Here is a 16,877-nt window from a genome sequence, read left to right on the forward strand (position 1 = left end):
TCAGTTGGTAGAACACTGGACGAGTGATACGTCACGGGTTCGAATCCGGGCCAAGACGAACACGAGTCAACCTTATGTGCAGACTCAGAGATACGGAACGCGGATCGTATCAACTGATGCATCAAATTGATGCATCCAAAACCAAGATTTGATGCATCATTTTCACAATTTGATGCATCATTTTCACAAAAGGATGCATCATTTTCAAAAAGGATGCATCATTTTCCAAAACTGATGCATCCGATACGAAAATGATGCATCGTTTTAGAAAATGATGCATCATTTTGATGCATCACTTTCGGTTTTGTATGCATGCGAAAGATCATTCATTTCCGGTCTTTCCGTAAGAAATGCCTGAGCACGGAAAAACTTGAAATGACATTTTGACGAATATAAACAGATTGGTTAGATAAAACAAATATAAACGTACAACATACCATTAAATAGGGAACAAGTCAAAGTCACGGCATTATTATTATCATTATTATTTAAGTTATTGAGACATCCCAGTGCACTAAGGGATTTATAGAGCAAATCGAGAAAATTCATTATTGAACGAAGCGCATAGCGCTGAGTTCAATAATTATTTTCGAGATTTGCTCTATAAATCCCTTAGTGCACTGGGATTGTTTCAATAACGATATTGTCAGTACCGCCAAAGAAAAAAGAAGATTCAAAAAGCACATTTTGCAACGCGCATTTGGATAGGCGTGACTGTGTGGTCAGGTTTGTGTCACTGGATCTACTTTTGTGTGGGCTGTCTCAAGTGTGTCGTGCTTTCGTCACACGCAAACTCTTGTTTTAATTTCTGTTGGTAAATTCCAGTGTAGCGTTAAGCTAAAAAGTGATGATCTTTCATAGAGACCTCATTTAAACTCGGAGAAAGGACTGTGCTCTTGGTTTTGAAACCTTCATCGAGCTTCGACAGATTGACTGTGCAGAGTTTTGCCCCTTGCCACGGTCGACGGAAAGCACATTTCCAAAATAAATGTGGCATGTTTCTCGTGTGGTATCTTTACTCATCGGGGAGTCTGGTACTACATGTGAACGGTAAGAATGCTCTGAACCCTACACGTATTATATTCCCATCGTTTTTTTGTTCACATTTGCCCAACATGTTAATTTGCTGAGTGGGGTTTATGTCGTCTGCTAGGGCAATCAAACCACTGCATGCAGTCTGCACTGCCACTGAGTCTGCACGCACGAGGCACGCTGGTAATAAGTCTTATATATGGTAAGAACGTTCTGAACCCTACACGTTTTCGATTACGATTGTTCTTGCCTTGAAATAATAATTCGGAAACCATTCATTTACTGAACTGATGCTGTCGTATTTCAGTGTAGTCAGTGCGGCTACGTAATGACACTGGCAGAGTCGATCGAGTCAGTCTTCCAAACTGGTCTAGCTGGTACGTTATCGGAATAACACTTGTGTTTTCTGCTAGCGGGTGGGAATTTTATATTAACTCATCATTTAGTAATGTGGATGATAAGCTACATGCCACTAACACGGCATATGAGAAGAATCTATGCAAGTCGGCGAGAATTAGATGAAACGCAGCGGCTTCTATTTTTAGATCAGTGGCAGCCGCACTTTGGCACAGGCACATGCAATCTGTCAGAAAAAAACCCACTTCTGCTTTAATTGAGAAGCAGGGAATTTATGGTCATTTGGTATTGTGGAGAATATAAGCTACATGTCATTCATTAATTCTGATAATGAGAGCACAGTCTTGCTTAGGCAAAGGGCGTAAGAATACGCTCTGTGGAAAAGTTAGCGCACTCCAAGAGTGCGCTAACAGTTTTAGCGCATCGCCATTAGCCAATCAACTGGTTCACATCAGTCATGTGACACCAGTACTTACTGACAATTATTATTATTATTATGGTGAGCTTATATAGCGCGAACCACAGTTAATAGTGCTCTCCGCGCTTTACATACTAATTTCTGCCGTGTGAAATGGAAATTTTTACAGACAGACAGACAAACAAACATTTTTTACACACAATATATAACGCATTCACATCGACCAGCAAACCTCAAGCCTGTTAGGCGAACATTCACTTTTCACGGCCTTTATTCCAAGTCACACGGGTATTTGATGGACATTTTTATCTATGCCTATACAATTTTGCCAGGAAAGACCCTTTTGTCAATCGTGGGATCTTTAACGTGCACACCCAATATAGTGTACACGAAAGGACCTCGGTTTTTCGTCTCATCCGAAAGACTAGCACTTGAACCCACCACCTAGGTTAGGAAAGGGGGGAGAAAATAGCGGCCTGACCCAGGGTCGAACACGCAACCTCTCGATTCCGAGCGCAAGTGCGTTACCACTCGGCCACCCAGTCCCACATTATGCATTTTAAGGCATTTTTTGTTTTGTTTGTGGTTTGTTTTCTGTGCACACGAAGTTTTGACGCCCTTGACCTTCGACTCAAACTTTCGTTTTCCGACGTTCGTTTCGCTTCGTATTCCGGTTCAAATTTTTCTTTTTGCTCGGCACTTTCCGGGAAAACCCGAAAATTCTGATGTATCCAAACGATGCATCAAATTGTGAAAATGATGCATCAAATTCTTGGTTTGGGATGCATCAGTTGATACGATCCGCGTTCCGTACAGAGACTGTATCCATGTCCAATGGGACAATCAAGTAATAAACATGAAAATGAGAGAGGAAAACATGATTCTGCTTAGGGTAGATGAACGCCAAACGCAGACCGAAACCACAGTGGTACAATTAGAATTTCTAACGATTAATTAAATATTTCAAGGGCGACAATCAACACAGCTAATTGTACAAACTGCTATTCACAAAACGCATGATACATTTGTTTGCCGATTATCTGAAAGAATGTGGAACGTGTCGACCAAATACATGGAATGATAAAAGACAAGTTACTGCCCAACACATTTAATTTATACAACACTTTGGGGATCGTAAATATCCCATCTCCGAAAAATGACATACGTGCGTGTGCTGGTTGTCTGAAAGAACGTGGAATATACGAACTAAGTAAACTGAATGGTAAAAGTAACATGGCTTACCAAATTTCTTTTTTCTTAAACTGTTTTGGGATTGTATATGCCCCATTTCAATGCATGCTACAAACTTAAAGTACACAACTAGGGTAAGCTTACATGTTCTAGTATGCAAGAAGCGACTAAAGAGGTAACAATACATTCTTCACTTTTTGAACTGATAACGGAATCACGCGTAAACATGTAAATCTAATACAAAAACACGATACATATATCACCAAAAGTGATGGAAGTAGTAACGCCACAGTCGCAAGTGTCCCATAAAACATCTGTATTTCACAGCATTGTAAGACATACGTCTGTGTCCATTCATTCAACCGTGTCCATCCAATCAGTACGTGGTTTTCACACGAGTACACAATTCACTGTTCGTGTAACCCATCGTTAAAATCATGTCTCAGGTTTCAAAACCAAAGTCCGCAATTATTCGAGGGTTTAGCCTTTCAATACACAGTCCTCGTCTGCATATTTATGTGTTAAGCAAATTCATCATTCCCAAATCATGGATCGAACGACCTGCCGTAATTGGTAGGCACAAGACGACAGCAGGGTCTCCAGGGCGGAGGTTTGTATGTTTGTTCGCTTGTTTGCTTAACGCCCAGCCGACCACGAAGGGCCATATCAGGGCGGTGCTGCTTTGACATATAACGTGCGCCACACACAAGACAGAAGTCGCAGCACAGGCTTCATGTCTCACCCAGTCACATTATTCTGACACCGGACCAACCAGTCCTAGCACTAACCTCATAATGCCAGACGCCAGGCGGAGCAGCCACTAGATTGCCAATTTTAAAGTCTTAGGTATGACCCGGCCGGGTTTCGAACCCACGACCTCCCGATCACGGGGCGGACGCCTTACCACTAGGCCAACCGTGCCGGTCCAGGGCGGAGCTGCACCAACCAAAAGTTAATGCCGCCCAAACGGGAGAGAACAAACCGCGGGTTCTGATTCGTTGAAATCACAACACATCTCAGTTTTAACCCATCAAACTCGGCGGGTGGCTCCCGTTTGGATGGTAACTATGTCGTGCCCCTCAGCCCAGTACCCAAGTCACCCGATTTCCAAATTGTAAGCCATGAACGCGGGAAATAACTGTCCACTGACATTATTTCAACAAACCCGCAATAGTTTCTCAAGACACAACCTCACAATCAGTTGACAACTGATAATCTGTTACAAAACATAACAGCCGTTACTTTCCACTGACGCAGAACGGGTTTCAAGACTTTTCTTGAACTTAAACCTCTAGTCAAAAAGTGACATTGGGCATTTTTTAAGAAAACAAATCTTAACTGCATGTCATCGCTTGTTTGCATTACTGTTTCAATCTCACCATTCTACCAAATGATAACGTACGTTCTGTGCCTGCATGGAATAGTCATTATACGAGTATTATACACGTAAGTGTGTCGCTAACAGTGACATTCCACAATAAACTGCAACGCCGGGCCTCTTTAGAAACTTCCTAAAACCAATTAGTCAGCATCCTGGTACAGAGTTGACTTCAAGACTAATGCAAAGTTATTAAGTTCGGGCCATGACATTTTCTAGCCGTGAAAACAACCTAGAGCATCCTACATGACATTTCTAGCTATGAAAACAAACCTATCATCCTGTCAAACATTCTTGCTCAAGTCCCAAATAGGTTTTCGTGGGCGAAACCTCACTTAGCACTGCCACGCACCAGTCACAGATCGGACGTCGAAGTCTAGACTTCGTACAGAGAACTCTCTGTACATGCAATGAACGCTCAACAGAGATCTTCGCAACTAACTCTGTCGGAGTTATCATTTGCAATTTAACCCGCCTGTGGAAGCAATGTGTGTGTTTGTGTCTGTATCTATGACAACCAAGCTATCTCTTTGTCACCTCTCGGGACGAAAAACAGCACTAGACACTTTAAACCCAACACTTATGTTCAAGATGAGCTTGTGTGTGCATTAGATTGCATGCCAGACTACACAGCAACAAGCTCATTCAGTGAAGGAGTTCCTAAAGGTGGCAGAGAACCAGTTTTTGCAGATACCTCTTCCCAAGAGTTCCACTGAGTTCCAGCACAGTTGAACCACTCGTCCACATTTTCTTCTTCTTCTTCGTTTATGGACTTATACTCCCACGTTCACTCATGTTTTTAGCACAAGTGGATTTTTACGTGTATGACCGTTTTTACCCCGCCATTCAGGTAGCCATACGCCGATTTCGGGGGAGGCATGCTGGGTATTTTCGTGTTTCTATAACCCACCGAACTCTGACATGGATTACATGATCTTTTCCGTGCGCACTTGGTCTTGTGCTTGTGTGTACACACGAAGGGGGTTAAGTCACTAGCAGGTCTGCACATAATTGGACCTGGGAGATCGGACAAATCTCCACTCTTAACCCACCAGGCGGCAGCGACCGGGATTCGAACTCACGACCTCCCGATTAGGAGGCCGATGTCTTACCACAACGCCACTGCGCCCGTCACTCGTCCACATTGACACAGCTTTGACCACCAGGGGTGGCCAAATCTCAAAATTGTTATTCACCAGCCGGGCGAGTAACTTCAAGAAAGTCACTTAGGGGGTTAGGGGGAGTCCCATGTTGGTTGGGACGAGAAAGAATTTACCCGATGCTACCCAGCATGTCGTAAGAGGCGACTAACGGATTCTGTTTCTCCTTTTACCCTTGTTAAGTGTTTCTTGTATAGAATATAGTCAATGTTTGTAAAGATTTTAGTCAAGCAGTCTGTAAGAAATGTTAAGTCCTTTGTACTGGAAACTTGCATTCTCCCAGTAAGGTAATATATTGTACTACGTTGCAAGCCCCTGGAGCAAATCTTTGATTAGTGCTTTTGTGAACAAGAAACAATTGACAAGTGGCTCTATCCCGTCTCCCCCCTTCCCTCCGTCGCAATATAACCTTGAATGGTTGAAAACGACGTTAAACACCAAATAAAGAAAAAACAGTTTACAATGTACTATGTATATTCTTTTTGTATGCGCTAACCACCTTCATCTTTCATATGTACCTACCATTCTTTCGTTCCACCTCCACCCTCCCCCTCTTCCTCCTGCCAGCTTTTTCCTGTTCTTTTTGGTTTGCTTCAACTATGCTGTTGACCTAGGTAGTTCCATAGTTTATAAGTAATGTTTGTCCGAAATAATATTTTTGTTAATTTGTAACTACGTAGGGCGCGTAATATAAGCGTTCGCTTGAGTTCGTGTCCCTATTGTTTATCGTTGTATTGTTGTACCATGTTTGATTTAATAAAACATTGTTTAAACCAAGAAAGTCACTAGCCCGGCAAAAATGTCGCTGGCCCGGTACATACCACAGTTGATCTGCAGAATTTATATGGCTTAAAAAAAACCGTTATTACAACCAAAAGGATCGCATTTGACCAGAATTTTCATTGACCAGCCGGGCGAGTTACCAGGCGGTTTCAACTAGCCCGGCGGATTTTTTACTCGCCCCTGGCGACCGGGTGGACGATTTGGCCATCCATGGCCACAGTAGATGGCAAAAGAGCACAATGAAATCCACTGGGAGAGCGAAGCAGATTCTATTATTGTTTCTATTTCACTGACGTTGGAGGGGTTCTTCGCACCAGATTCATTCTTCCTTTTTTTAAAGGTCAAGGAAGTTTGCAGAATGTTATTAATTAAAGCCCATTGCGGGCCTTCGGACATCGAGTAAGCTCGATATAACGTCATCAATGCAACGAAAGGAGGTCACAGTCTTTACATTTTTACAGAGTCTATTCTTGCAATGTTGTTGTGAGTTAGCTAGTTACTTGTCACATTGATAGCTTCAAACCCCCGCGACCCTTAAAGCCGAACATCCGTCTCCAGGAGACTTTGCAAAAGAAGAAGGCCACAGAGCTAAAATTAGCGTTGCCAGCACGAAAAACTAGAGCTACATCCGCCGCGCGGCCATTTTGGCTTTAAAGCTAAAGATCAAAAACCGCACATCCGCCTCCAGCAGACTTTGCAATAGAAGAAGGCCGTAGAGCTAAATTTAACGTGGCCAGCACGAAAAACTAGAGCTTCATCCGCCGCGCGGCTGATTTTGGCCTTTAAGCAAAATCAAAGTCTTAAGAAAACTGTTCCTCTTGAGACCAGAAGAGGAGTGGGGCTTAGATGAAGAAGCAGCAAAGCGTGTCACGATCTCCCGTCCCCGTTGAGGCCCATAGCCCGGGCCAGGGTGAGGAACTTCTGGCGGCACTCGGACTGAATCAGCTCAAAGCACATGGCCAGCAGAGCGAGACCGAAGAGCAAGTAGAGCGTGCAGGACACCCGCTTCGCCTGGTTGCCCCACGAGTCGTGCTCGAAGCCCGGAACGATGTCCCCGAAGCCGATGGTGGAGAGGGTGATGAAGCAGAAGTAGGAGCTGTCAAAGTAGCTCCAGTCCTCCCACAGCAAGAAGAGCACGGCGCCCAGGTTGATGTAAGCAGCCACCATGATGAGGCAGACCATGATGGGCACGCGGACCACCTCAGGCTGGGAGGAGACCGAGATGGTGTGCTTCAGAGCGCGCTGCATGTCGTCGTTCTCTAGCACCAGGTCCGGGTCGCTGCAAGGGTTGGTGGCGGTGATGGTGATCTCAGGGTTTTCTGCGTCGGTGACCTGGACTTTCTCGGTCTCCTCGCGAGCTGGCTGCTGCTGGTGCTGCTGCTCGTGTCTGGCCGAGGAAGGGATGGAGGAGCGGGGAGACTCTGTGAGCGGGATGACGGTCCTGTCGCTGGAGTCGCTGGGTGGACCTTTCTTGTGCAGCTCTCTGGACACCGACTCTCCTGCAGTGAGACCCTCGAACCCTAACATATAACGGCTATCGCCTGACGGGAGCGGGGAGTTATTCGCGCCTCCGCCTTTCCCTAGAAGAGACGTCCCGTCATGGACAGCCGCTGGAGAGTCGGAGGCGCCTTCGTCGTAGCTCCGCCCACCTTCTGTCCCCGCCTTCCCTATGGCCACGCCCCTAGCGTTAGCCACACCCCTTTTCTGCTTAGCGAGGCTGGCGACGTAGGCCGCGGCGGCGGCTTTCTGCTTGGCGGCGCGGTACATGGAGCGGCGACGGATGTGGTTCCTGCAGGGCTTGCAGACGATCTGCTTCCACAGCATCCTGAAGCAGCGCGCCATGAAGGAGCCGATGTTGGTGAGACATAGCAGCGTCATGGGGATGCCTATCACCGCGTACAGCATGGTCACAACCCGTCCCAGCACAGTCTTGGGCGTCAGGTTGCCGTAGCCTGCACGGGCAGATACATCAGTGGACAATCACTTTTTCTGTTCGATAACATGTTTTCTTTATGGTGCGAGTTTGCTTTGTGTGTGCGTGCGTGTGTGCGCGTGCTTGTGTGTGTGTGTGTGTGACTTGAGGCGAGGAAGCTTTGAGTGTATACTGCTAGTTTTAGTGAATGTATTTTTAAATGTATGCTGTCCAGTGTTGTTTTTGAATTAATGTTGTTGATCAGTTTGTATAAATGATGCGTGTGTTGGTGTATATGGCTGGATTGAAATGTTTCTTAACCGCAATGTCATCACAAATTCCCAACCTTGGGCAATTAAAGGTTCTGTATTTTGATCTGCAGATGAGGATACACATACAAACAAATCAGAAAATAACACACACACACACACACACACACACACACACATATGCAAACACAAACACACACACACACATTCACACAAACACATATAAACACATAAATAATAATGTGTGAGTTTAGAGGGAGCGGTTAGCGACAATAAACTCTATTTAAACGAGACAGATATGCGGGAAAGGGGGGGGGGTGTAGAGGTAATGCAGGGGGAAGTGATAGCAAGTCCCGTGGGAACGAATGCGGGGAATGGAAGAGGGTTGGAGGGCAGGGGGTAGGTGATGAGTGAAGGAGAGCCATCTGGAATGAAACAATGGTAACCGATAAGGGGGAGTCCGAGAGAGAGCGAGTACCGAAGTCATTAGTAGCAGCGCGGCGGCCAGCAAGCAAGTTCGGCGACTTTTTCAGTCCTGCAAACCATGGAGTTCAATTTTACTTCTTGGGCAAAAAATCTGCCCCAACCTGTAATTGAGGTTCTGGAAAAAGAGGAGTTCACAAGCCTCAGTGCCTTGAAATATGCAGGAGAAAAGGACCTGGAAAGCCTTAAGTTAAAACGAGGCCACATAGTGGAATTAAAAGCGGCAGTGGCAGACCTGCAACAGAAGTACGGGGGAGGGCCGTTGCGTGCTGCCGACCAAGTGGCACCGCTCCAGGGTCTTCTTGGCAACATGGCCATACAGTCTGCTTCACCAGGTGAGACTTATTTACGAATTGTTGACTTCGTACCGGCTTCTATGGCGGTGGAGGAAGAGGTGACGCTCGGGGGAGGTGTCACGCTCAAGCTGGCCAACAAACCAAAGTTGGAGAAAGTATCCCCCTGCCACTGGATCGTGGCAAATGCTAAAATAATGGCAAAACTCATGAACACCGTGGACTTCGACCACGAAGCTTACCTCGGTTATACAGAGATGGTGGGCGAGCTCGGCGCAAGATTCTCCTGGCAGTCGGTGCTCCTTTATGATGATGAGTACAGGAAGCGCCAGTCTACCAGCGGGTTTGCTTGGGGAACCTCCAACCCCCACCTGTCCACAGTGATTCTCCGTGAGCGTGCCCAACAAGTTCCTGGCAACAAAAGCGGCAAGGCCACGACGGGAAGCGGCGGTATTCGACGACCTGTGGGACCCAGTGGGAAGGAGGTGTGCCTGCAGTACACAAACAAAGGCACATGCCTCTACGGGTCCCGCTGCAGGTTCGAACACGTGTGTGACACGTGTGGAAAGGAGCACCCCGGCAAAGACCACCAGGCGACAGCAAACACCAATGCCTAGGATACAGCGCAGCGAACTGACAACACAACGGTAGGCCCCACCTATTCCAGCCCGTTCCCTCAATTAGATCCTCATAACTGTGCGTTTTTAGGAAATCATGCATCTATTAGTGCAAAATCTCAAATGTGGCACTCAGTGCTAGAGGGCGATTGTGACAGAGAATTTTTGTTAGACGGTATACAGCACGGTTTTCGTGTAACAGAAAAACATAAAACATGTGTGTTAGCGGCAGAACAAAGCAATCATAAATCAGCGTACGATCATCGTGACGTGGTAGAACAAGAACTGTTAGATCAAATAGCGAAAGGAAATTATATAATGGCAAGTAAGAAGCCAACGGTGGTAAGCGCACTCGCCGCGATCCCCAAAGAAGATGGTAGCGTTAGGCTAATTCATGACGCCAGCAAACCAACAGGTAGGGCAATGAACGATTACTCCGTCCCTGAGTCGGTGAAGTTTCAAACAGTCTCTGATGCGTGCGCCTTAGCGAAGACAGATTATTGGTGTGCCAAAGTCGACTTGCAGTCCGCATATCGCTCAGTGTGCATCAGTCCGGATGATTATTGTGTAACGGGACTCAAGTGGCATTTCAAAGGAAAAAAGACACCGACTTATTTGTTTGACAGTCGACTTCCATTTGGTAGCAATGTTGGACCGTCACATTTCCATAGACTTTCACAGGCGATTCGCAGGTGCATGGCCAGGAGAGGCATGCCTGGTGTGTTAGCATATATAGATGATTTTCTTTTAGTAGCAGCAACAAAAGAGGAGTGCAACGACATGTTATTCTCTTTAATTAGATTATTGAGGGAACTAGGCTTCAACATTAGCTGGAAGAAGGTGGTGGGGCCCACCCAACGTATCACATTTCTTGGAGTCGACATCGACACGCGGAACAACACTCTGTCACTTGGAAGTGACAAACTGCAGCAACTGCGGCGGCGACTACTGCAATTTCAAGGAAAGAAGCGCGCGACAAAAACTCAGCTTCAAAGCATCGCGGGTTCTCTTAATTGGGCCTGTCAAGCTGTCAGAGGAGGAAAATTCTTTCTGCGGCGGATACTGGACACAATCAAACCCCTACAGCAGCAGCGGCACAAAGCAAAGCTTTCTAGCGAATTCCAGAAAGATGTGCAATGGTGGCTTTCTTTTATGCATGTATTTAATGGAACAGTGTATTATTTCCACAATGCAAAACAGCATGTCCATGTGGACGCTTGTAATATTGCAGCAGGTGCCTTTTGGCAAGGCGACTGGCAGTACACCTACTTTGAAAAAGACATGCCGGCAGCGAATGATTTACACATAAACTTTAAAGAAGTATGTGCTGTGTTACAAGCTGTGACACGATGGGCACCGATGTGGTGCGGACAAGAAGTGATTGTGCATACTGATAGTACTGTGACAAAAGCGATTATCAATAAGGGCAGATCTACTAATCAGTATGTCAACAGCTTACTTCGGAAAATGGCATGGGAATGTGCTAAAGTAAACTGTAGCATTGCGGCGGTGCATGTGGCCGGTTGTGTAAACATTATGGCTGACACTATTTCACGTCTTCACGAGCCCAGGCGGCGCGAAGAATTAGTGCGGCTGTTGACTTTCTGGCACCGGGGGAGACCCCCCAACGTGAACCTGTGTGACCATATGTCTGACCAAGCCCTTGTGTTCCTTCTTTCCAGGTCAGGAATCCCGCTTGGGCGCTCAGCTGACAGCAGAGGTATTGGATTACAGGGCAAGCGCCTTCTCTGATAACACCAAGAAGACATATCGCACTCACCTCACCTCGTATTTACGCTTCTGTGCGGAGATGGACATAATGCCAGTGCCTGTGAACGAGCAGACTGTTGCGCAATACGCAGCGTACTTAGCCAGACGCTTAAAACCGTCGTCCATTAAACAGTACATAAACATTATTCGCATCCTTCATCTGGAAAGTGGTTTGCCGCACCCCTTTAAAGACTCGTGGTATGTACAGACCACTCTTAAAGGCATTGAGAAATCTAAAGGGTGTGCTGTAAACAAGAAAACCCCAATCACTCCTGAACTACTACATATTATCAAGCGCCAGCTGAATTTTCTTTGTAAAGAAGACATTGTGTTTTGGGCGGCGTGTTTGGTGCTTTTCTTCGGAGTTCTCCGAAAATCAAACTTGTTCCAGGACAACGGGAATTTTGATCCCGATAAGCAGCTTACACGAGATCGCGTGGTGATTTTGGGGACGGACAGTGTGTCAATAACTTTTCAATGGAGTAAGACAATTCAGCGTAAAGAACGCTCCGTGGAAATAAAGCTTCCTGCAATGCCTTCACATCCTTTATGTCCAGTGTCCGCAGTGACTGAGATGTTTCATGTGTTGGGACCGATGGGCCCCAAGGCGCAGGTTTTTCCGATCAAAGGATCTGATTTCAATAAGAGACTGCGTGTAACTGCTGCTGTTGCTGGAGGGAATTTCTCTAGTCACAGTTTCCGGCGGGGCGGCGCCGCGTGGGCGTTGAGTTGTGGCGTGCCGGGTGAAATAGTTAAGGTGATGGGGGACTGGAAAAGCACTGCTTACTTAGGTTACTTAGATCAGCTGCCGCCCAAGGTGATTGACTCGTATAGATTGCATATAGTCCGCAAAACCCCTTCAACTAGTACAACATAACACTCCTAACTAATAATACTATTTTCTTGAATTGGGCGGAATAACGAGTGTAACTTCCTATTTGGGATTTATCTCTGAACAATGTTATCTTTCATGGTCATTGTCAGATGGTATTTTTCTCTGAAGTAAACTGCCCTCGTTACTTGGCCCAAACCAATGAACCTCTTGGCTATACGTTTTTTGGTACGGAAGCGTGAGTGTAAAATGTGTGCGCGCGCGTGTGTGTGTGTGTGTGTATGTCAGTGTATGTGTCTGCGCGTGTGACGATGTGTGTGTGTGTGTGTGTGTGTGTTAGTCAGTGACAGTTGCCTGGTGTTCGACAATTGCAGCTGGGGAGGGGGGGGGGGAGCATTAGTGAGTAGTTTAAGTGTGAGTTTAGAGGGAGCGGTTAGCGACAATAAACTCTATTTAAACGAGACAGATATGCGGGAAAGGGGGGGGGGGTGTAGAGGTAATGCAGGGGGAAGTGATAGCAAGTCCCGTGGGAACGAATGCGGGGAATGGAAGAGGGTTGGAGGGCAGGGGGTAGGTGATGAGTGAAGGAGAGCCATCTGGAATGAAACAATGGTAACCGATAAGGGGGAGTCCGAGAGAGAGCGAGTACCGAAGTCATTAGTAGCAGCGCGGCGGCCAGCAAGCAAGTTCGGCGACTTTTTCAGTCCTACAAACACATTCCACACATTCACACAAACACATATAAACACATAAATAATAATATAGGAGATTTATAGAGCGCTTGACGTTCTCTAAGCGCTTTACAATGAATTGGTGGGAGGTCAAGGCAGGTGAAGTAGCCCGCACGTTGAACATCTCTCATGCTGGGTATTGTCGTGTTTCTATAACACACCGAACTCTGACATGGATTACAGGATCTTTTCCGTGCGCACTTGGTCTTGTGCTTGCGTGTACACACGAAGGGGGTTAAGTCACTAGCAGGTCTGCACATAAGTTGACCTGGGAGATCGGAAAAATCTCCACTTTTAACCCACCAGGCGGCAGCGACCGGGACTCCAACACACGACCTTCCGATTAGGAGGCCGACGTCTTACACACACACACACACACACACACACACACACACACACACACACACACACACACACACGTATATATATATATATATAACCCAACACATACACACACATACACACATACCAATTGTAGTAATGACAGTGACGGAGTAGAGCAGTGAGCCAGCGTATGTCCACTGCAGGTCAGCAGTGGTCACGTTGTCCGTTCCGTCCCACGCCTTGTCCTTGACCGCCTCGTACATCTCGCTCTGAAAGTCCTTCAGCACGCCCTCCGCCACCTGGTGCCACTTGTCCGGGTCAAAGATGTTCAGCTGCTGGGTCACGTTCCACAGATCCTGTCGATCAATAGAGATAATTATGATAATGATGACAGCTTATATTCAATTCAATTCAATTCAATAAACCTTTATTATCTGAGTGCAACAAACAGAAATGTTTCTTTTGGCGTGTGTAATATAGCGCGAACAACAGTAAACTATGCTCTCCGCGCTTTACATATTAACTATCAATAAAACTATACTATTTAAACATCGAATACATACATACATCCTAACAAAATAACGTAACAATAAACTTACAGCAACACATTATCCGCTTATTGACAAAACCATGCAATAGATGCACCACTCACAATAAATCTTGTACAATGAACATTGGGGGGGGGGGGGGTGCGCGGGGGGGGGGGGGGGATTGTTATTGTTTAGTGGTAGATCGTCGTCGTCGACGCCGGTTTCGTTGTTGTCATCGTTGTGATCGTCATCATCATCGTTATCATTATGACTATTATCCTTCCCCTTGACGTCATCGTCAGTGGCAGATCGTCGTCGTCGACGTCGGTTTCGTTGTTGTCATTGTTGTGATCGTCTTCATCGTCGTCGTCATCATCGTTATCATTATGACTATTATCCTTCTCCTTGTCGTCATCGTCTCAACATTCTCGTTGCTGTCTTCGTCATCATAATTTCCTACAGCAGCAAAGCTCATGTCGTTATAGTTGTTGTCGTCGCTCTCCTACAAATTGCCACCACCGTCATTACAATCAGCATCATAAAGGATGACGTCGTCTTAATTGTCATGTTCAATATCAGACGGAAAATAACGTTGATGACTATGATGACTTGCTTTTTCCAGATCTGATGTCGATACACCCAGTACGTTTATCCTCTTTAGGACTCTATCTATTTCCATACCTGATTGTCTGAGATTGATGGCATTTTAAAAATGTATGGCGGCCGGAAACCTCAACATTGCCTTAGTGTATCTCCTGGATGTGATTCCTGCTCTCCTTATTGGTGACATCATCATCATCATCATCATCATCATCATCATCATCATCATCATCATCATCATCATCATCATCATCATCATCATCCATATCTCTGCCATTCAATCAATCAATCAATCAATCAATATGAGGCTTATATCGCGCGTATTCCGTGGGTACAGTTCTAAGCGCAGGGATTTATTTTTTTATTTTTTTATTTTTATTTTATGCAATTTATATCGCGCACATATTCAAGGCGCAGGGATTTATTTATGCCGTGTGAGATGGAATTTTTTTTACACAATACATCACGCATTCACATCGGCCAGCAGATCGCAGCCATTTCGGCGCATATCCTACTTTTCACGGCCTATTATTCCAAGTCACACGGGTATTTTTGTGGACATTTTTATCTATGCCTATACAATTTTGCCAGGAAAGACCCTTTTGTCAATCGTGGGATCTTTAACGTGCACACCCCAATTACCACCTCCAGTACCTTAACAGGGCGTTCCCGTATCTCCTGGATGTGGGTCCGGCTCTTCTTCTCGTTGGTTGTCTCATCATCATCATCATCATCATCATCATCATCATCATCATCATCATCATCATCATCATCATCATCATCATCATCATTATCATCATCATCATCCATATTTCTACCATTTCCACCTCTAGTACCTTAACATGGCGTTCCCGTATCTCCTGGATATGGGTCCGGCTCTCCTTTTCGTTGGAGGCCTCCAGGGCCATGAAGATGAAGCCGCCCATGATGGAGTAGGCTACCACCACGCACGTGAGCCCCACGTGCGACACCAGGAAGATCAGGAACTGTTTCGTGGCGTTCTTGGCGTGTCTCTTCACCGTCTCTCTATGAGAGCGTGACATGCGTATGCTTCTCATGCGCCTTCTTAGGGTGCTCGGGGGTTTCTTGTTTGGCTGAGAAGGAGGAGGAGGGGCAGCTGAGAGAGGAGGAGGAAGAAGAGGAGGACCAGGGTTCGTGGGAAAAGGGATGTCCGAGTCTGATTTCGGCCGTTCGTGGTTGCTGACGTAAGTGACGGGAATGACGTCACCTTCGGTGTCGGTGTCTGGTTCGGTACCGGGGGCAAAATCGGCGGGTTGTGATTGGCTTTTGATGAAGCGCTTCTGGCGAACGTTTTCTTCGTCGTCGTCGCTGTTCGTGTCCGAAAATCCGTTCTGTATGGGTTTTGTTTCATCGCTGACACTGTCGTCGTCAGCGTTGTTGCCGTGGGTGATCCGTTTCTTGTCTGACATGTTTTCCACATCCAAGTCTTCCGTCGTGGCTAGATGATTCTCCATGGTGAACGCCAAGGCTCTCCTTTTTGCGTGTGTCTCGGTGGCTGTTGGAAGGCAGTCAGGAAGAGTTGAATCTGGCTGTGGAGGAAAACGTTGATGATTATTATGTTAGACATACACTGTGACATACCATAATTATAAACTCTGCAAAAACATTAGTGCACCCATTTTGGACGAAATGAATCATGTTAGAGTTTACTCGTTTAAATCATCTTTTCAATCGCCATAGTTCTAAGCATGCGTGTATACATATCCGTGGGATACGAGCATCCTTTCATTTGCACACACACACACACACACACACACACACACACACACACACACACACACACACACACACACACACACACACACACACACACACACACACACACCAAAGAGTAGCAGCACGCGTTCCTCCTGTGCAGGGCGGAACATTTCTATCGCTTTTACGAAATCCATTCATTACAAGAATTCTCAGTGTGCACAAAGTGCACCCATAATTACTGCCCATTTTTGGTATGCAACCACGGTGGGGGATGCTCTTATGCCATGTTCAACCCTGGCCAGACCTGAGATGGACACGGGTCAACTTTATGTGCAGACCCAGAGACGGAAGCCATGTCCCACCCCCGTGTCATCACAATGGCACGTAAAAGACCTTGGTCATTCTGCCAAAAGTGCAGGTGGCTGAATACACCTAAACACGCAGACACTTGGGTAGCGCGACTCCGTTGCTGCTAGCT

At 46.2% G+C, this 16,877-nt stretch overlaps 1 protein-coding gene across 1 annotated transcript; it reads right to left on the reverse strand.

Moving 5' to 3' along the window:
* Window positions 1-1,659: 1,659 nt before the first annotated feature.
* Window positions 1,660-16,220, reverse strand: LOC138976686 (potassium channel subfamily K member 18-like). The gene is made up of 3 exons (XM_070349560.1): window positions 15,517-16,220; window positions 13,696-13,906; window positions 1,660-8,271 (listed from the first exon to the last, which is right to left on the reverse strand). The coding sequence occupies exons 1-3, from the start codon at window positions 16,153-16,155 to the stop codon at window positions 7,187-7,189; spliced, it is 1,935 nt and encodes a 644-aa protein (XP_070205661.1). The 5' UTR covers window positions 16,156-16,220; the 3' UTR covers window positions 1,660-7,186.
* Window positions 16,221-16,877: the final 657 nt, after the last annotated feature.

Source organism: Littorina saxatilis, linkage group LG9 (genome assembly GCF_037325665.1).
Source record: "Littorina saxatilis isolate snail1 linkage group LG9, US_GU_Lsax_2.0, whole genome shotgun sequence".
NCBI classification, from domain to species: Eukaryota; Metazoa; Mollusca; class Gastropoda; order Littorinimorpha; family Littorinidae; genus Littorina; species Littorina saxatilis.